The sequence below is a fragment of the Sceloporus undulatus genome, chromosome 2 (genome assembly GCF_019175285.1).
Source record: "Sceloporus undulatus isolate JIND9_A2432 ecotype Alabama chromosome 2, SceUnd_v1.1, whole genome shotgun sequence".
Taxonomy (NCBI): domain Eukaryota; kingdom Metazoa; phylum Chordata; class Lepidosauria; order Squamata; family Phrynosomatidae; genus Sceloporus; species Sceloporus undulatus.
In genome coordinates, this window is record NC_056523.1 from 115,932,572 (window position 1) to 115,954,394 (window position 21,823).

The following is a 21,823-nucleotide window of genomic DNA, read 5'->3' on the forward strand; positions in this document are numbered from 1 at the left end:
CATGCAGTGATACTGTTGTCCTTTTGCTTAAACCACTGTTCAGTTGTTCCGGATTAATGCCCCATAGAGCAGTAGCAAGCACAGTTTTAAATCACATCTTATAGATAGAAAGTCTAGGGTAATTTTGTAGTTTGGGTACTCTTCTAATAAATGATGCACTCTCCCTCACTCCCAAATATTGACTCTGGTGTTATTTCATTTCATTTTACTGGTATGAACTCCCTTTAGACTTCATGAACCCTTAGTGAGTAGAGTCTGTCTTGTTAAACTTTCCCTTTAGCAATTCACCTGTTTCCATGATAGATGTTACTCTGGAGAGGAAATATGTATTACAACTCCTGAGCTTTGTATAATGCGTGCTGTTTTATTCTTTTATTATATGGCTTTTTCAAAAGTTCTCCTGCTGTGATATTCTACAGCAAGGAATCTCAGCAGCAATCATTTAAGTAAACAGGCATCATACTGAACTGTAGAATCTAAGCCTGTAGCCACAGGCATTTCATTCAAGTTGGAACCAGATGTCCAAGTTAGAGTCCTCTTGTTGGATATATAGAAAGTGTCCCTGAGAAATACTTGTGACATTTAATCATAGAATCATAGACACTGTCCCACAAGGGCCATCCAGTCTAACCCACTGCCATGCAGGAACTCTCAATCAAAGCATCCCCAACATATGGCCAGCCAGCCTCTGATTAAAGACCTCTAAGGAAGGAGACTCCACTACACTCCAAGTCAACTGAAAAGCTGTATCAATGAAGCCACCATTCAGAGATTTTGAAACTGGATGTTACCAGTGTATTCACACTGGTATGATGTCACTGGAAACTTTGCAGTAAGGCCCCTTGTTTATGTTGTAGGGCACTTTCTTTGAGCTACCATTTCCCTAACATACAATTGGCCTTCTGTATCCACAGATTCTTTACCTAAGGTTTCAACCACCTACAGCTTGAAAATATTCAAAAAAATACATACATTCTAAAAGGCAAACATTGATTTTGCCATTTTATATAAGGGACACCACTTTACTATGTTATTGTATGTAATGGGGCTTGAGCATCCACATATCTTGGTATCTATTGGGGGGGGGGGGAGAGAGTCTTGGAACCAAACCCCAGTGGATACCACAGTCCCAGGTACTTGCTTGGGAGTAGCCACAACCATTTAATTCAAGATAAGACAAACTTAATTTTGAGCTAATCTGTTTAGGATTAGGTGGTTGGAGGCAGAGTGAGTATCCTTTATCCAGAATTCCAAAATCCAAAGTACTACAAAACTCAAAGCTTTTTCAGCTGCAACTAAGGTAGCATAGTACATACCTGTACTGTATTTGCAAGGCTGGAGAGAAATGTGAAGATCTGTGTAATGGTGGGAATCCACACCTTCTGCCATTTCACAGATCCTAAGTGTCTCTCCATCTTCATTATATCTCATGTGCATGAAAATGCAGGCATTCCAAAATCAGAAAAAAAATATCCAAAATACAGAACAGTTCTGGTCTCTGGTGCAGAATGTACTAATTAATACCAAGTTTAGTCGCCATTGAGTTAATTAATTTTAAACAACTGGAATTTGTTAAGACTGGTTGACTCTTCTTTTGGCAGATTCAGTAACATAGGAATACCTATGTTACTATAAGGAGAATTAGTGAATGCTCTGTGAAGTTAAATCCATCCTTTCTAATCCTTATGCCTCTTTCAAAAAATATGTTCAGTTGAATTAAATGAGTAAAGCATGTGCTTTACCAATGAATTTTACAGACCATGTTTCTTGCTAGGGTATGGGGAGCCCATAGAGTTGCTAGACTGAAAACTGACAAGGGTTCCTGTACTTGTGTAGAAGAGGAAACTTCAGCAAGGACTACTTATTATGCTACCAGTTAATAAGGAACTCCTGCTGAAATTCCCTCTTCAACAGAACCATTAAAGCTACAGGCGACCCTACAGGAGAGCATGCACTTTTTTCAGGAGTGTGTGTGTGTGTGGGGGGGGGGGAGATCTTCCTACACTTATAGAAACATTCTCCACCCACTAAATGATTTTTATAGCAATGGATTGCTGCACAATATCCAGATTTTTTAGCTTACTACCTTTTAAAACAGGGATGGGGAACATGTGACCCTTTAGATCTGATTGGACTACATCTCCCAGCAACGCTTACCAGAGTGATGAGGCATATTAGAAGTTTCAGTTTAACAATATTTGGAAAGCTGCTGATTTACCAGCATTCCATATTAACTTTAATTAAGAAAGCACTCAGTCATGATAATGAAAGTGGGCAGAGGTAGCAAAAAGTGGAGAAATACAGCTCAGTGAGAGAACTTAATTTAACTGGTTGTAAAGATGAGGTTCCATCATTAAGGGCAGTCTGGCCATTTTGAGACATGTTGAAATCCACAATGTCCATGCAACAATTGTATTATGAGCTTTGTAGTCCATTGGGAAGGGGTGCAGTGGCTTAGTGGTTAAGAGACCAATTCTGATGATGAGGAGATCAGAAGGTTGGCAGTTCGAGGCCCAAGTACTGCATAATGCGGTGAGCTCCTGTCACTAGTTCCAGCTTCTGGCAACCTAGCAGTTCGAAAGCATGCAAATGCAAGTAGATAAATAGGTACCACTTCGGTGGGAAGGTAACGTTTGGTGCAGTCATGCTGGCCACATGACCATCAAAGCATTCTTCAGACAATGCTTAGTAACAGAGATGAGCACCACCACTACAGTCGGTTACGACTAGACATTCATGTCAAGGGACTACCTTTACCTTTAGTCCATTGGAGAAAATTCCAGGTTGGGAGAAGATGGCATAAAAATCAGGAAAGGAGCCATTTTTTCTGCAAAATGCCGAAACTTTGGTGCGTTACACACGTGCCTAAAGTGCATATTAGGGTTAGGAAGGGGCCTATTAGGGTTACGAAGGGGCGTCACTTCCTGACGCCCCTCAACCCTAGTATGGACTGAGTCCGTACAAAATGGTGGTGCCCATCCACACGGGGGCTGCCATTTTGATGCCATGGACGTATAGCATCCAGACGCCACGCGGCAGAAGTGATGCCGTGAGTGCGTGACTAGTGCCTCGTGGTGCCACTTCTGGGGTTCAAAAAGAAGCGCCATTTCAGCGCTTCTTTTTGGCTGCACCTGGGAATCGCGTGGTTTGGCTGCTGCGGTTCCCGGACGCAGCAACCGGCACCGGCGGCAGACCGCCGCTTTTAGGTAATCTGTAACGCGCCAAAGTTAATCATTTTAGCTGTTCTTTTAAAGAAAAAAATAAAAAGGGCAAAAAATGAAGTTATCCCTCAACTAAGCACTTGTTGACAGAAGGTATTACAGTCGGCCTTCCATATCCATGGATTTTTCTCCCGTGAATTCAACCATCCACGGCTTGAAAATATTCATTCATATATATATATATATATATGCACCAAAAAGCAAACTTTGATCTAGCTATTTTATATAAAGGGCACAATGGGACTTGAGCATCCACAGATTTTGGTATCCACAAGAGGTCCTGGAACCAAACCCCAGAGGATACAACGGTCAACTGTGGTTCAGAAGAAAATGGTCCCTGAAGTCTATTTTCCTATAATAAATAAATAGTACTGGTACACAGTTTATATTATGAGCTCTTTTTGAAGCTACTTATAACAGAATGTAACCCTAGAATCAAGTGTGACAACCTCCATGCTATTTTCTGTACATCCCATGGTCTAGCCCCACATGACCACTTTATATAACTAATTAAATGTTATTATTAGTGCTGTGGTGATAAATTATTTCCCTGATTTAATGTTTAACATTATTAAATTTTCAATGTAGTATTTCAAACTCTTCATTATATTTTGTATAATATAATAATGATAGAGTGTATAACTGTAGATATGTAAAAATAAATGGAATAAGTTGATTAAACCTTTAGTTCTTTTAAGTGCAATAAAATTATGGCACACAGAATTCTGTATTAACTAACAAGAAACATATCTTACTCAGACATCTGTTAAAATGTTGGCTAGCTACAAATGAAAAAATCCAGATGTACAACCCTTGCTGGCTGCTAAAATCCAAACCCGGGGGAAAGAACCTTCTTGTGTTTGTGGTTATCTGTTAGGCTAGTAGCCACTGCCAAATCTTTCAGTGATGGCACATAGATCTGGAAACAGCCTCCCAGTTCTGTATCCCTGAGGTGTAGAAGTTTGTCTTTTTGAACAGGCTGATTAGATCTTTCTCTTTAGGCAGGCATTTTATGTCTAGTGTTTATCAGTAGTTTCCATGTTGGCACCTCATGTCATTTTTTTCTCCCTTTGTATATACTTTCATTTTTTTGTTTTAAACCCTTGTAATTGTTTCCCTCTTGAGAAATCCAACTGCAGGAAAAGAAAAAAAGAAAGCAAAATAACTAAATAAAAGTTGTTATTATTATTATTATTATTATTATTATTTCTATAGCATCACAGAAATGAGCAGCAACAGGCTCCAGTTAGTATTGAATGCCCCATGTTTTGGATTGCTATTAAGAGCACTTAAAGTAGGCATTCTTCCTGCAAACAGAGGGCATAGCTCTGTGTAGCATTGGCAAGCCATTGTGGTGTGGAAGAAAATGTGGAGTAATGCTTTTAGAAAACTGTTGAAATGCATTTTATACCTGAGGAGATGATGGTTCAATGGAAAGGGTAAAGAGTGTTGAATGATGGTAATGCATTTTGACTTCATGCCATGTTTGCTTGTTGATGAGAGAGTGTAAGTCAATCCACAAGAGAATTACGGCTGATGAAAATTCATATTGTCTGTCTCACAGTGTGAACCAGCTTCTCTCTACTTCCATCCTCTGTGGCTGTAGGCAGGATTACATTTTGATAAGAAACTGAAGGATCATATGTATGTGGTGCTTCTTTCAGTTGTTTTATGTTTCAAATATGCACCTGAAGGTTTCAGTCATAGAGGCAGATTAATATGTTATGCTCCCTACTTGTGCAGCTTTATGAAGTGCACTTGTAAGTGCATTTGCATATAAGGCATGGACTATTCTTGTCATTTTTCCAGAGATGAGTCTCTGTATATGAAGAAATACAAGAGGGTTTCCTCACCATGCTAATGGTTGTATGATACCCATTATGATGTATTTTCTCTCATGTGTATGATGTATGTATTGTATGTATAGGCTCATAGGATTACTTCAAAGAAATAAGAAGAGATCTCACAATTTTACTTTGCATTTGCCCTAGTAGTTGTCACTCTCTGTACACATCTTGAATTAGCTGGGGATTACAGCAGTTAGACTTGAGCTTCATATCACTACAATGCCTATTTAGTGTTGGTACGTGTAGAATAACATTTTCTTTTTCCTGTCTTTAAAGTGGACTCTTCTGTGAAAATCCTCCACCGATGGTTCTGCTCCAGACCAGCCCTTGTGACTACTATGAGTGCCAAAATGGAGCTCAGTGCATTGTAGTACACCAGGAACCAGTCTGTCGTTGCCTGGCTGGCTTTGCTGGCCTGAAGTGTGAGAAACTCATTACTGTCAATTTCGTTGGGAAGGATTCCTATGTAGAGCTTCCGCTAGCCAAAATCCTCCCTCAAGCAAACATCTCTCTTCAAGTAAGTCACCCAGATATGATTACAAGCTTCTAGTCAATCCCATTCTAACTCTCTGTGGTCTTCTAACCCATATGACCTGCCAAATGTTATTGCAATATCTCAAGCGAAGGCCAGAGTGCACATATTACATTCTCTACCAAGATGCCAGTATAAGCAGTCTGCCTGTGGTGAACAATCCCCATTCCAGCCATTCCCAAAAGGAGCACCTGGCCTCTTTAGCTGTTGATTGAATTAAGCTGCTTTCTTTCACAAGCTCTTGATGATACATACACATCTCTCAGTGGGAAAGATGCAGGACTCTTCACACAGTATTCTGAAACACAAAAAGGCAGAGAAACCATTTGGGTCTACCCCCTTTTCTGTTTAAACTCTTATTGCCCCTCTAATTTTTTTACAGTTCAGCATCTGTGTAGAAGCAAAATGTGTCATTTGAACTATGAGCCCAGGCACAGTCAGTTGCAGAGGCCACATTTTGGGCTTGGTTTTGAAAACAAGTTCATGACAAAAGTATTTTTGGATGTTAACATGAAAGCCAGACTTGTTTACTACATGGATTTCACACAGATGGTGTTCTTAAAGCTTATTTTGCAGTTAAAATGTTGCTTCTCCATCTGGTAGTTAATTGCCATTCAAGTAAAAAATGAATTTTAACTAAGCAGTTCTTAAAACAGGGTTAAACGATGGTTCTTAATGAAACAAACAAGCTTCATTTATATACCACTTCATACCGCCTAAGCAGTGTCTAAGCGGTTTACAACTGTAAGCTAATGTAATGAAAAGAACTTACCAGTATATAAATAAATCACTTTCAACTTACCTAAATACTGTTTCAGTTGTTGTTGTTGTGTACCTTCAGGTCATTTCTAACTTATCGCAACCCCAAGGTGAGCCTACCACAGCTCAGGGATTTATGCACATAAAGTTGTGTACATAAAGCTTCAGGGATGGTAGCTATAATGCAGTTCCTTAAAAATGTGTGTATGGAATTGACTAATTCTTTCATTTTCCTCTGCCATCCCAATGTGGCAGTGAATAAACCTTCCTCCAGTCTCATTCCTGTCTATCAGAGCTATTTTGGGTGATCATGAAACAGTTCTACAATAAGGAAATAAGAATATTATTAATTAGAATTGCCTGTTGGCATGGCTTTTAATTAAAAAGTTTGGCAGAAAATGGTAAAACGCGGATTCCATATTTCCAGGTGAGTGCTCAGCAGCAACTACCAGTTATGATGGGTGTTTCAAGCCCCCTGCATTCACAAACTTCCTTGTCATGAAACTGGCCCAGAGGTTGTTTATGATGAGCAGTAATGTCCCATTTCAATTTTTCCCATCATGTAAACCTGTGTACACTTAGTTTAACTGCAAGTAAGCATCTATTCTGACTGACCTCTGTGTACAGAATAGTCACATTCACTTTGAACTGGTTCCTAATGCCCATTTCTCTTAGACATGCCTGTTGGGTGGTCGATAGGTGCCATGTGTAAAATAGGAGTGCTTGCATAAATGAGCCATTTTCCTCACTGAATAGCTGAGTGCAGTGACATTGTCGCATTATCCACTTATTTTTAAAAAAATCTATACATCAAATAATAGTCTCATTGTACAGGTACAGGAATATATTATGTATGCCCCTCCTTCTACTTTTCTGTCACCATTCATCTTCTTCACTTTGCCGTTCACAGGTAGCAACGGATAAAGACAATGGCATCTTATTATACAAAGGGGACAATGATCCTCTGGCTTTAGAGTTGTACCAAGGTCATGTCAGGCTTATCTATGACACTCTGAATTCTCCACCCACAACTATATACAGGTGAGTCTACCAACAAACGGAGGAAAGCTCTTTAAAGCAAGGTTGTCTCTTTTTGTTCATTTATTACATATGATGTAGATAACCAATATAGATGTTTTCAAAGTTTTTTTTTTTTTAATTTTCATTTTCACCAGATTTTGAAGAAAGATGTAGTGGGGAAGAAAGAGAGGTGTTTTTTCCCCCATCTTGATATTCACTTTTTAAAAAAGCCTCAATAGTTTTGCAGGTCTTTGTTCCATGACTGCAAAAATGTGCAAGTGTGTGTATGTCATGTATAGGAAACCTTGATTTCAGTAATCCAGGCTTCACTAGTAAAATTCAGAAAATCTTTTTTCAGAATACTTTAGACATTTGTTGCCAGAACTAACCAGCAAGCATTACCAAGGCAGAGTTAAAGCATACACAATTTCAAATCTTAGGCAAGCTACTTTCTTATTCCTTACCAAAGCACAGGTTGAGAACCCCTGGTCTAGATTCTGGAAAGTAAGGGCCAAAACAAACCGGCAGTAAATGCTGGTGTGGGGCTGTGGTGTTTAGATGATGCCGCAACACCGGGCCCAAGCCGGTGTCACTCAGCCAGCCCGACCAGATAGCGGGCAGCATTGTAGCACTCAGACACTGTAAGGCACAGGAGTGAAGAAGAGTCACCACTGCACCAGAAAGGATTAGGATTTTGCCACTTCTTTAGGGGCTGGAAAAATGCTGGACTAGGGCCGTGGCGTGTGGTTGCCACAGCCCTGATGTAGCATTCAAAGGTGTGGCATCAAATTACCCCTTTAGGGCCCTTTACTGTACCACTCTATTCTGTTTTGGTCTGAACTCACCTAGAATACTGCATCCAGTCCTGGGCATCACAATTTAAAAGGATGTTGAAAAGCATCTGGAGCATGTCCAGAGGAACTCAGCCATAATAGTGAAAGGTCAGGAAACTTTTCCCTATGAGGAGTAGCTTAGGGAGCTGGGTATGTTAGTCAGGGGAAGAGAAGGTTAAGAAGTGACATGATAGTCATGTTTAAATATTTGAAGGGATGGCATATTGAGGATGGAGCAAGCTTGTTTTCTGCTGCTCTAAAGAGTAGGGCACAGAGCTGACAGTAGCAGCTGTTCAATATACCGCTTTGGTGACTGGTGTGGTTTCCTTCTTTGGAGATTTTTAAACAGAGGCTGTCTTTCTTTTATTGCCTTTGTTCCCACTCTGCTCATTGTCACTGGCAGCATGGCCTGCTTTTATAGTCTACACAAACCTGTCCTCTGTACCACCTCAAAGCACTCTGTAGACTTTAACAGCAATACTTTCCTTCTCCTGCTTGCATTTTTACCATCTTTGCTTTATGAAAAAGTATGAATTTTGAAAATCAATTCAATAAACTTTGTGCCTCTTTGATTAGCCTAATCCAGATACTACCACAACATGAACTTTGAAGTTGTGTTATAGTCAGCATTGGTACCCCTGCATATGTATGCCTTTCCTTCCTTGGTAAACTTTTTGGGGTGTGCATGGGGGGGATACATAATTAATGAAAAACTAGGAAAACACAAGAAGGTTGCAAAGAAAAGTTTGTAAATGAAGAAGGGCCCTTGCACAATATAAGATTCATCTAGAAGGATCCAGAGCATGGAGATATTCTGAAAGTGAGCAAGCTCCCTCTACTGAGTGAAATGATATTTTTATTGGCTTCTGCTTCTGTTTCTCAGCATCCTGTCTCTAGTTATGGTCATGTCTGAAGTTCCAGAGGAACTTCAGATAGCATCTTCTTTCTAAAAGGGATCCTAGCATCCTGCATAGTAAACTTAAAAGGACCCATTTTTATGTATGGAGAAACAGGAAACTGCTTCCAGAGTCTACAGTTCTTCATGTGAATTTTTTTAATGCTCCGGAAACAAGGCAGGATGGGTAATTAGCTCCGTTTGGAGCTGCTGTTTGTTCTTTTTAGGGGGCTGTGTCATATGCAGCAGTGTGGAAGCAAACTCAGTCGACTGCTTTCTATGCTGGCGGTATATTGACTAATTAGGCAGTGCTTTGGCTTCAGCCAGCTCTTTACTGGAACAGAAAGGGCAATCATTAGGTCTCAGCTAGCCTGTCTATCCTTCCTAAGGGTTTATGTTGGTTACTTTCACCAGTGATTATAGCCTGGTGGGATAGCCATGAAAACAGATTCTTTCTTTTGCAGCTAATCCTAATTGATTCCATGTTATGGCAAAGGCAGAGTTGTTACAGCAGCTTTATGCCACTAATTAGAACATAGGGGAAGGCTCATTAGTTGCAGACAACAGGCGAGGTGACAGATCAGAGTGGGTGCCTGTTCCCTATTGTTGATAGCAGAATGCTGTACTGACAGGGGGTGGTTTCTGATATCACGGCATTTTATGGATCCTCTCCTTCCTGGCAAAGTTACCCATGGTGCTAAGAATCAGTGTTCTCATTATTCCTGTGCCCTTCATATTGATCAAGGAGGAGGTCTCCATTCGGAATGACACCTCATTACCATAAGATTAATGGGCTGCTCACTGGCACTGTGTTGCACTGTGTGATCAGTTGAGATGGTGAAAGCTGCTGCTTAATGTGATGCCCTTTCTGAAATGTCACTCTAATCTTTTATTAGTTTAAGGAGTATAATGGAAAGGGGATTAGCATCAACCTCGAGAGGAAAAGATTGGGTCAAGGGAGAAAAACTGCAGCTAAAGAATTTAAAAAAAAAAAAAGAATGGTGAGGGAGAGCTTCTAAGTTGGTGAGATCTTTTGCTCTTAATGAGTAGGTTTTAGAACAGGGAAAATTCAGATTCCTTTCTGCTTCCTTTCTGTAAATGGTCACATTTGCTTGGTTACTAATTTAAATAGTCCTGGGCTGTGCATTGTGATTGTGCTGCTGGAACACAAAGAAATTGAGAATAAATCTAATGGCAGCTAATGCATCCCAGAAATCAACTCCAGTGAAATCATGCAATACATGGAGAAAAGCTCGAAAGAGTCCATATTAACCATGGAATTTTTCATGGTCATTCTTTATCTCCTTTGTTGTTTGTCATTGCAATGATACCACTTTCAGTAATATTAAAGAATACAAATCAGAAATATGAACTATCAAAGCAAGCTAGAAAAATAAATCATTTATTCTATATGGATGATTTAAAACGATATAGAAAGACACCATCAGAAACTGAAACCTTATTGAATACTGTAAGCAAGACAGCTCAATGGAATTTGGAAATTATAAATGTGCTTGTAAGAATAAATAGGGATAAAATTGTTGAATCAGAACAAATAAAGATTTTTGATGAAACTATCATTAAGAGCCTTAAACATGATGGAAACTACAAGTATTTGGGAATATTTCAAGTGGCGGATATCCAACAAAAGAAAGTGAAAGAAATCACTAGTACCAAGTATACAAAGAGTGTATGCAAAATCCAAAAATTAAAAAATAGTAGAAACATAATTCAAGCCACTAATTCCTGGACCATACAATTTATTCAATACAGTCCTGAAATTGCTGAGTGAATTCAAACAGAACTAGATGCACTAAATAGAAAAAACCATAAAAGTATAAGAGCAAACCACATTTTACAACTTCAAAGTTATATTTATCAGCTATATCTATCACATAATACTGATATCCATCAGTAAAGCAAACTGTTGAAGAAAAGTTCACTAAATGTACATAAAAGTTCATAAAAAGAAAGCAAAGAAATAAATGTTGATAGATGTATATAGAGAGAATGTCCAGAATAATAATACATAACCTGGAGTTACACACTCATGACTGTTATGTATTCACGATTCCTAAGTAGCTCCTCATTTAGGGGCTATGTAGGGATGATGAAAGTCACCTAGTCTGCACTTATCAAGAAGCAGCTGCTGCGATTGACATCCATCCATTTCCCTGTTGCTCAGGAAACAGCTGCTGCGATTGACATCCATCCATTTCCCTGTTGCTCAGGAAACAGCTGCCTGCCATTCCTACTCACCCTTCTCACACAAGCACTCTCTGGCATGAATAGGAACTGCAACAGAGTTCCTGTTTTTGTCTATCATGACAGAGTTTTCTCATGGGAAGGGTGGGAATGTCAACCCTCTGCTTCCTGAGCAACAGGGGAGCAGACCTCCATAGATTCAAGTGGCTGCTGCCTAGAAAGTAGGGACAGAGTGTTTCAGTCCAGGATTCCTTACATCGTAACATAGTTAAAGTGCTACATAATTCTCTATTATAAATCGGGACAAAATATAGGACAAAATTTAGACAAAAATGTAGGACAATTGTAGGGTAAAATTTAGCCCAAAATGTAGGACATTTATAAATGTCCTATATTTGGGGCTAAATTTTGTCCTACAATTGTCCTACATTTTGTCCCGGTTTATAGTAGAGAATTATGGCAACCCTAAATACATTAAACATTGAAGGAACAAAAGGCATGTTTAGAGGAAAAAAATCATGAAAAATTGCCTTAAAGCCTAGCAAAACAAGCTGCTGCATGAACAGTACATTAAAAACACAGAAGGAATAGTTGAGAAGGGGAACACCTAAAAATTACTTCATAAAAAGATACTGAAAAAGAAACTGAAGACCTTATATTTGCTGTCCAAGAACATGTACTTCACACAAATAGCATCAAGAAAAATATTGAAAAAATAACTATGGATAATAGATATCATGTACGTACAAGAAAAAGATTAATCTGTTGACCATATTATCAGTTTATGCAGCATTATCATGAAGACCGAATATAAAGAACATCATGATAAAGTGGCTGAAATGATACCTTGGAATCTATGTAAAAATATGATGGTGGCAACATAAAGGTTAAAAAGGTACCAAAAAGTGAGGCATAAAAATCCCACAGGACTTTAAGAGTCAAACTGATAAACAGTTAAGACATAATATAGAAGATATAAATGTTGTTGAGAAAAAGAAAGCTTTGATGATGATGATGCCAATGATTTTCACAACACTGCAAATTAATTGCAGTTGAGGGATTACTGATTTAGTGTTATCTGAGGTAAAGAACATTGACTGACTTTGTTTTCTGTAAAATTTAAATGTATCCTAATAGTTGTGCATGATAGATGACACATAGATGATACTATATACAAATTTTATGCAGATTGATGTCTTGGGCCCTAAGTCATTTAAGTACCTAGTAACAGAATTAGATTTTCTTCAGGGAACTTTCCCTCCCAGTGGCTTTAGAACAGCTTCTAAGGAAAGAATGCATGAAACCAAATAATAATAAATAATAAAATTTTTATTTTTATCCCGCCCTTCCAGGGATCAGGGCGGCTAACAACAGGATTAAAATACATACAATACAGAAAAGTTAAAAAACCATAAAACACAATAACAGATAAAAAGCCCCTATAGCCCAACCTCATGGCCACGGAAGAGGAGGGAGGCCCACAGGATATTTATTCGGGGAATGCCTGCTGGAATAGGAAGGTTTTGAGATCCTTCCTAAATTGGGCCAGGGTGGTAGATGAGCGGAGCTCAGTGGGCAGCTTATTCCAAAGGGCTGGGGCAGCTGTGGAAAAAGTCCTCCTCGAGGTGGAGGCTAATCTGGCCCCAGGCACCTTCAGTAGTTTGCTGCCTAGAACGATCGGAGGGTGCGAGGCGGAATGTACGGGGAGAGACGGTCCGTTAGGTATCCTGGACCCAAGCCATTTAGGGCTTTATAGGTAATAACCAACGCCTTATTGAGCTCGGAAGCGAATGGGCAGCCAATGGAGGTCCCTAAGAACCGGTGTTATATGGCTGGTCCTGGGAGCACCAGTGACCACCGGGCCGCCATATTCTGCACCATTTGTAGCTTCGAGTTTGGTATAAGGGTTGCCCCATGTAGAGTACATTACAGAAATCCAGTCTCGAGTTACCAGAGCATGTACAACAGTTTCTAGGTCCCCTGGGCCAGATAGGGGCGCAGCTGGCGGATCAGCCGAAGCTGATAACAGGTGCTCTTGACTGTCGCATTCACTGAGCAGTCAGGTGAAGCGACGAGTCAAGAAGCACCCCAGACTGCGCCGGAGTCCTTCACAGGGAGCGTGACCCCGTTCAGGACAGGTGGAACCACCGCCATTCCTGGACCAGGAGAACCTATCACTAGTACCTCCGTTCCTCTGGATTCAATTTGAGTCGGTTTTCCCTCATCCAGCCCATTACTGACCCAGACAGGCCACGAGAGGAGAGACGCCATCCCCAGTCACGTGCATCAGTCGGAGACATAGAGAAAATGATTGGGTGTTCATCAGCGTACTGATAACCCCCGCGCCCATGTTCCGGATGATCCTCCCAGCGGTTTCATGTAAATGTTAAATAGCATGGGAGACAGAATGGCCCTTGAGGGACCCCAGTTTAAGGGGCCCTCCGTCGGAGCACACGTCTCCAGACTGCACCATCTGGGACCTCCCAGAGGGTAGGAACGGAACCATGGAGCGCAGTGCCCCCGATCCCCACCCTACCAGGCGCCCCGAAGGATACCATGGTCTATGGTATCGAAAGCCGCTGAGATGTCCAAGAGCACCAGAGGGACACGCTTCCCCTGTCGACGCTCAGACGGAGATCATCGACCAAGGCGACCATGGCCGTCTCAACCCCGTAACCCGCCCGGAAGCCAGTTTTGAAATGGGTCCAGATAATCCGTTTCATCCAAGACCGCTGAAGCTGGATCGCAACCGCTCTCTCGATCACCTTTCCCAAAAATGGTAGCAGCGAGACTGGCCGAATTATTATGAACCAGGGGGTCGAGGAGGGCTTTTTTAGGATCGGTTTTACAATGGCCAATTTGAGATCCGATGGAAATTGCCCATCCCTCAAAGAGTATTAATTATCCGGCGTAACAGTGACGTTACCGCCGGTCCCCCCTGGGCCGCTAACCACGAGGGACAGGGATCAAGAGAGCAGGTCGTTTTCCGAACACTCTGAGGATCTTGTCCACATCCTCGGTACTCACAAACCAAACTGATCCAGTTTAACATAGTCCAAGGAGGCTCTGGACACTTCACCCAGGTTCTGCAGTAATGTCAGCGTCAGACCTTCGCTTAACGAGAGGTTTTATCCGCAAAAAAGTCGTTAAACAAGTCACAGCAGGCCTTAGAAGGTTCAGGACTGGTTCAGAGCGGGAGGGAGCTGAGTTAGCTCCCGACCACCCTGAACAACTCTGCCGGACACGACTCAGCGGACGCAATACGAGACCATAGAACGAGTTTTTGTTGCTCGTATTGCCTCTCCGTAGTCCTCTAACAGTTGGTCTAGGAGAGCCTTGTCGTGTAAGCAAAGGTGTTTCCGCCAACGGTACTCTATCCGTCGCAGACCCCGCTTCCTCCTCGCCCGGAGATCTTCCATGTACCAGGGCTACGTTTGGAAGCGGGCCTGAGAAGGCGCTTGGGAGCGATCCTGTGTATAGCCCCAGAAAGACCGGTATTCCAGATACGGTGAGGGCATCAACAGAGTCGCCGTCATTTCCAACCGCAAGCCCCTCTAAGCTCTTGGAACCCTCAGGTCCATCAGCTTCGAGGGTGGACCATCCTAACAGGTCCACCACCCCCGGGGGGGATCTGGTAGAAGCCTTGATTTTCGCCTCTACCAGGAAATGATCCGTCCAGGACAAGGGGGAAATATTGGCTATTTCCACCCACGGATTTTCCCGCATCCGAGCAGAAGACCATATCGAGAGTGTTACCCCGCACAATGCGTGGGACCCTGTATCAGCTGGGACAGGCCCATGGCCGCCATGTATCCTGAATTCCCGAGCCGCACCGGATGGAACATAGCTGGCCGTGAGGGAGATGTGAAGTCACCCAGGACAAGAAGCCTGGGCGTCTCCAACATCAGCTCAGCGACCAGCTGGGTCAGCTCATTAAGGGAGTCCGCTAATGCACGGGGTGGCCGATACACTAACAGAATCCCTAGACTGTCCCTAGCCTTTAGGGTCAGGTAAATACACTCAATATAGGTAGTCTGTCGGATGTGGTTCCTGGTGAGGGATACGGTGTTCCTATGTACCAAGGCCACACACCCCCCCCCCCCCCTAACCTGCGCTGGTCCTTCACCGAGTACCCAGCGGGCAGGGCCTGAGCCCACACAGCATCCCCTTCAGGCCCCAGCCAGGTCTCGGTAATGCAAGCCAGGTCACACTTCGAGTCCTCCAGTAGGTCCTGGAGGATGTGGGTCTTGTTATTGATCGACCTGGCATTGCACAGGAGCAGCGACAGGGTTTGTGGCACGGTTGGAGTGACCCTCAGGTCCTTCAGGATGGGAGAGGGGCAGGAAGGTGAGATAGATATAACGCATCGATCCCGCCTTCCCCTGGAACGCAAGCCCCTTCTCCCACCGCCATACCTCCCCCTGGCCCACACAACCTCAATGGGAGCTCCGCCCTCCAAGATGTCATCCCCGGCCCAGGCATCCCCCGTATCCCTAACCTCCCCCCAACCCTCTATGGCGGCTAAGGGAGCAGAGGGCAGCCACTACAGGCATCCTCATGCTCCCAGGCTAAGCCAAGCCTCCCGTGCCCGGTTTACTTTTAGAAATGGTAAACAGAAAGATATATTATTTTTATGACATCCCCCTCCCAATACTGCTAAATCTGTATAGCATACAAACAGTTTGCCCTATAGTTTTGTCTCACTATGGGATCATGACTTAGAAGATTTCATACCAGCACTTACCATGGGATAAGCACTGGTAAAACATTTAGGAAGCATGTGTATCTGAAATCCTGGCACATTTCCTAAACGTCAGGGAATTGTCCCCTTGCCTCCAGCATCCCTGAGTTGTTTAGGGAGCAGTCATTTCCCATTAACGGAAACTTTGCATTCATGGGAAATGACTGCTCCCTGAATGAGTCAGGAATGCTAGAGGTGAGGGGATGATTCCCTGACATTTAGGAAGCACATCAGGCTTTCACACACATGTTCTTCCCTGATGTATTTCTGGTGTAAGCACTGGTGTGGAAATCTTCTTGGTCTACTTCCTCAAATGCGCCACTCCATGAAAGATCTTTCCTCTTTAATATTTACTCTGAATAACATTATGCAATATACAGTAATTCAGCAAAAATATTAAAGAATAAGGATGAAAGTTGTTTGTCTACTTAAGTACATGATGGTGATGATGAAGAGGATGATGATGGGGAAATAACACCAGTCACAACCACAATCCACCTATACCTCTCTGAAATTATCCTTTGCCAAGCCTGAATAGGAAGAAACTATTTTTGTATTCCAGATAGCATTGCCAGGTTTCCAAATTTTAAGTGAGGGACAGCCCTGACACACAAGATTGACAATCAGGACATAGCTACTAACAAGTTTGTGTTCTACCTAAATACCAGTTGAAAGTATTGATTTCAGTTAACCTAGTCATGCATTTCTCTGCAAAATTAAACATGTTGTCCACATTCATAAATTATATGACACACTCCTGTCTTTATGAAATGCCCATACCCCTTAATGCAGGATTATTTTGCATCTTGTTTACTCTTTCAAAAGAGGGGGAGCTCAAATAAGGGACATCCCTTATAATAAGAGATAGCTAGCAACACTTAGCCCAGATTAAGTTCTCTATTTTTCTTAAGAACCAAGTTTGGTTGGCCCATGTGGAAAAACAGGATGCTGGACAAGACGGATTGTTAGTCTGATGCAGTTTGAGTTGTCTTCTTATGTTTGTATTCTTTGCTCTGTTTTATAACAAAGGTCCCCATGTAGCTTGCAGTTTGACCTGTGTGATTTCTCTGAGATAATAATATACAGTGGTGCAAAATGAGAAAGAAATGATAGTGTTTGGTGCAGTCTGGTTTTTAAATGGAGGGTAGTTGGTTTGCAAAATGTCTGGAATAGAAAGAAACTGTCTCAGAATTGAGCTCATTTATTCTTGCTCAGAAACTATATGGAAACTATTTGAAAATATCTGAGACTCTTTTGGGATTTGCTTTAGCCTTAAGTCTTGTAGAAGAAAGGTCAAAGTTTGCATTAATGTTTTCCTGGGCACTCCACATAATGTCAGCAAGAAGTCAGTAAATATCTTCTGCAGATATTATATAAAGTTTATTGTTATTTATCACTAACTCTGAAAGAGGGCATTAATGCAAGAAAGCACTTCAATCAAATCAGGACTGTTCTATCTGCAAAATCTTGCTATGGCTACAGGATGGTTGATGGAAACTTGAAAAGTGAAACGTTTAGAACATGCAGCTATTTTATTACCGCCATTTCCAAAAGGTGCTGGCCGTGTTGACATTTTTCTATATATAATGCTTTGGGGTCTTTTATTGCTTCATTTTAAATGACTGTTAAATATTTGTGTTTGAAGACTAGCTTTTTAAGCATTCCATTGATTTTCTGCATTGAAAGAATTTAAGTTAGCATAACAATTGTGATTATAACTGACATTTGCAAGACATAATTTTTTATTGATTATTTTTTCTAATAGATATTCTTGTTTTGTACCATTGGTGGAATGCTAAACAACTTAAAGTTGGACTTTAGAGCCTACATCTTTTAGGAAAATATCCACAACCAAAGGAATACATTTCAGCCAACTGATGGCTCCATTTGCTATTTCCTTGAAAGTGTGGTTGCTACCTTATAGCAAAGATCTCAGGACAGCTTACAAAATGCATTAAAACAAGTTACACAATTCAAAACAATAAAATAATAAAATAAACTAAAATATATTAAACAGCAGAAACAAGTTTTAAAAGAGATTTAAAAGGTTTCTTTTTTAAAAAAATAAAATAAAATAAAACTGGATACCATATTGGAGGTGGGTTAATGAGGCCCAAAGCTTTGATGAACATCCAAGTTTTAACTTGGCACCTAAATGTCATGACTCTAGGTATCAGTTGGGCCTACAGGGGGAGAGCATTCCACTGCTGGGTGCCACAGTTGAGATGGCCCTCTCCTCTCTCGCATCTTCTGAGTCTTCTTCAAGGGCAGCCCCAAATAGAGCACATTGCAGTAGTCTAACTGGGAGGTTACCAGTGCATGGATTACTGTGGCTCTTTCCAGAAAAGATCACAGTTGACTCACCAACTGAAGCTGGCACTAAGCCACCAGTGACAAGGATGGATCTAGGAGCACAAACTTACAAACCTGTTCCTTCAGGGGGAGTGCAATCCACAAGTTGTTCATACAGTTCCCAGATGCGAGAACCGCCAATCTACAGACCATCTCACCTGGATTCAGCTTCTATTTATTGGCCCTTATCCAGGCTGCTACTGCATCTAGGCACTGGTCTGGCCCCTGCACAGCCCTGGGAGAAATAGAGCTGAGTGCCCCTTATGACCTCCCCCAGCAATTTCATGTAGATACTGAACAGATGGAACTCTGTGGCACCCCACAGCTTAATAGCAAGGGGGCTGAACAGGAATCCCCCAATGCTGCTCTCTGAAACCGCCCCTCTGGATAGGAATGGAACCACTGTAGAATAGTATCTCCTATTCCCATCCCACAAATCCAATAAGATACCATGATCAATTCTACAAGGGCACAAGAGACCCGATTTTACCTTTTGTCCAAAAGATAATAAAGAATGTGCCTGATGAACATGCCATCATTTGAGGACCATCACTGAGAAATCCCTCCATTGGAAAGCAACAGTGTTTGAAAACATTGGAGTCTCTCTCTGTGTGTGTATGCATGTGTGTGTCCCATAATCCCTCAACAGCCGTACTGGTGGTGGATTCTGTGAATTTCAGTCCAAAAGGTATTTTTTGCAAATTTAAGGAAGTAGCATCCGGCCATATCCTAAGATGATCCCCAAGAAATTCCACTGAAGCATATGGGCAGGTCCATATAGACCAAAAGAGTGATTTGAATAACTTGCCTCGAGACCTTTGGGACTGAAAAGTCCAACACCAGCATTTTGAATTGAGTCCAAAAACAAGTGAGAGGCAGTGAAGATCTTTTGACAGTGAGATGATATGTTCAGTGTAGAAAGGTCAGTTCCACAGTCTAGCTGTTGCAGTCTGGTCCAGGCTGAAGCTGAAAAGACAGGTGATCTCCCAGAGAAAAGTTAATGTCTTCATCCTAACATGAAATGATGATGACCACACATTGCCTGTGATGAAATGCATTAGCTTCCTTGCAAACATATTTATTCCTGGTAATTACAAAGTGGGGGAAAGCAAAGACAACTTTACCATAAGGAAAATTAAAATGTGCACACTTTACAGAGCATCTAATTCTGATTTGTTTTCAGGTTTGGCAAACAAGATTGGCTGTATCTCTTTCCAAAAATGCAGAAAAAGGGGGAGACAATGAATGTCAATAGTAGCAATGTATCTTCTACATTCTGGTTATGGGTTTCCCCAATCTCTCTGAAGCTGCCAAAACCAGAAAACCTCTATTACACTTGCACCCAGTTCTGTGGAAGTTACATGAATGATTACTTTTACATTTTTCAGTATTTCTCTATTGTCCATGTCACTCTGTTCTTAGGATTTTAACTCTTATCATGCTCTTCATTTTTGGTAGACATATTCAGTCAGTCCTCTGTGTGTTTTGAAAAGACTCAAAATCAGTATGAGGACCAAACTGCATGTTCCATTAAGCATGTGCTTCAAACTGGATACTCTTTTAAGCAAAAGCAGCTGTGATTGTCCTAATCTGAACTGGGACTGAGGTTGGCAAGGAAGTTAGGTTCTACCTTTTCACCCACTACTCCATTTTTCCTACTGAAACATGTGCTGAATAACTAAGGATTCATCTTCATGGTCTCTGTGAAGCACACAAATGGGTGTGTCCGTTGAGTGCCGGGATGTTTGTTCCACATTCAGTGCACTTTTTAAAAGAGTGTGCAGACATCTTTAGACCAAAGCCAAGGGACGAAGAGAAAGAATTGTCAAGGATTCCAAGTGTTAACATCAGTCAGAGTTCAAAACCAAGTCCAAATCACAATCCAAAGAGTAGTCAGAGTCAAACAAAGTCAGAGCAAATGCAATAAATGAAAGCAAAAGCTAAGGAAGGAGCGATTCTAAGCGAGGTTCCTAAGCTGCTCACGTGGCAAACAAAAGGAACTGAAAAAGGGCGGGAAGACATCCTGCCTATATAGAGGGTGGGCGGAACTACTACCAAAAAGTCTTCTCTAGCGATTCCAGTAGGATCCAGAAATGCTGTGAAGGCACAGAATTACCCATTTGTGTGGATTCGCAGATGACCACTCGAAGAACTAAAGTTAAAGGTAAGCAACCTGTCCTTTTAGCTTTGTGTTAAATAATACCATTCCACTTCAGGTATCCCTAATCCAGAAATCCAAAATACTTCAACATCTAAAATTATCCACATGAATGGTTTAGAGTGTGACATGTTGGTTTCTGATTGTTCAGTGTACACAAATTTTGCTTCATGCACAAGATTATTAAAAACATTGTATATAAACTTACCTTCAGGCTGTGTGTATAAGGTGTAGAAAACATAAATGAACTGTTTGTTTAGATTTGGATCCCATCTCCAAGATATCTCATAATGTACATGCAAGTATTTCAAAATCTGGATGAAATCTGAAATCCCAGACACGTCTAGTCCCAAGAATTTTGGATAATGGATACCCCACTTGGTATCCAAAGGGTGCTCAACAATGGCTCCCTTTCATCCTGGAGAGAAGTGACCAGTGGGGTCCCACAGGGGTCTGTCCTGGGCCCATGGCTATCCAACATCTTTATCAATGACTTGGAGGACTAAATTGGGGGGGCATACTTATCAAATTTGCAGATGACATCAAATTAGGGGGAGTAGCTAATACCCCAGAGGACAGGATCAAAATTCAAAATGACCCGAATAGACTAGAAAGCTAGGCCAAAGCTAACAAAATGAAATTCAACATGGAGAATTGTAAGGTATTACTTTGATTGAGATTTCCTGCATGGGAGGGGGTTGGACTGGATGGCCCTTGTGGTCTCTTCCAACTCTATGATTCTGCGAGAAATAGCTTAAATAAATTTGCTAAAATGTGAGCATTCTTATCTTGAATTTTCTGTGCCACTAAAAACTGAACAAGCTGCTTTCCTTTCCTTGTCTCCTGTACTCATACTGAAAATATTGAGCCCATTAATATATGTTGCCACCTAAGTAATAAAAGTACAAGCAATTTAATTTCCTGCCTGGCTATCTGGTTTCTAGAGGGACAGCAGGATATTCTTTTTCACTGCATTCAGCTTCCAGTTTCTGCTAAACAGCTTCATTTTCTGCCTTCTATTCACACTGGAAATACTTTTAATTACCACCACTACTAAGGACAATCAGCAGAATAACTGGAAGTGAATAAAAACATGCACATCCTTTCAAATCAAGAACACAGGTTATAAAGCACTTTTGCATAAAATCATCACTTTGAATCTTCTTTTATACATTTTCAAATATCTATTACAATTATTAGAACTATTTTAATTAGCATTGTGAAAACACAGGGCCTAGCATTGTAGCTGCTTAGATTGTT

The 21,823-nt window shown here is 41.3% G+C and overlaps 1 protein-coding gene across 1 annotated transcript in view; it reads left to right on the forward strand.

The window, feature by feature from the left end:
• SLIT3 (slit guidance ligand 3) overlaps positions 1–21,823 on the forward strand; it is a 612,784-nt gene that overhangs the window by 571,231 nt on the left and 19,730 nt on the right. Inside the window, 2 exon segments of the mRNA XM_042452193.1 lie at positions 5,345–5,585; positions 7,270–7,400. Coding sequence (XP_042308127.1) covers positions 5,345–5,585; positions 7,270–7,400 — 372 coding nt within the window.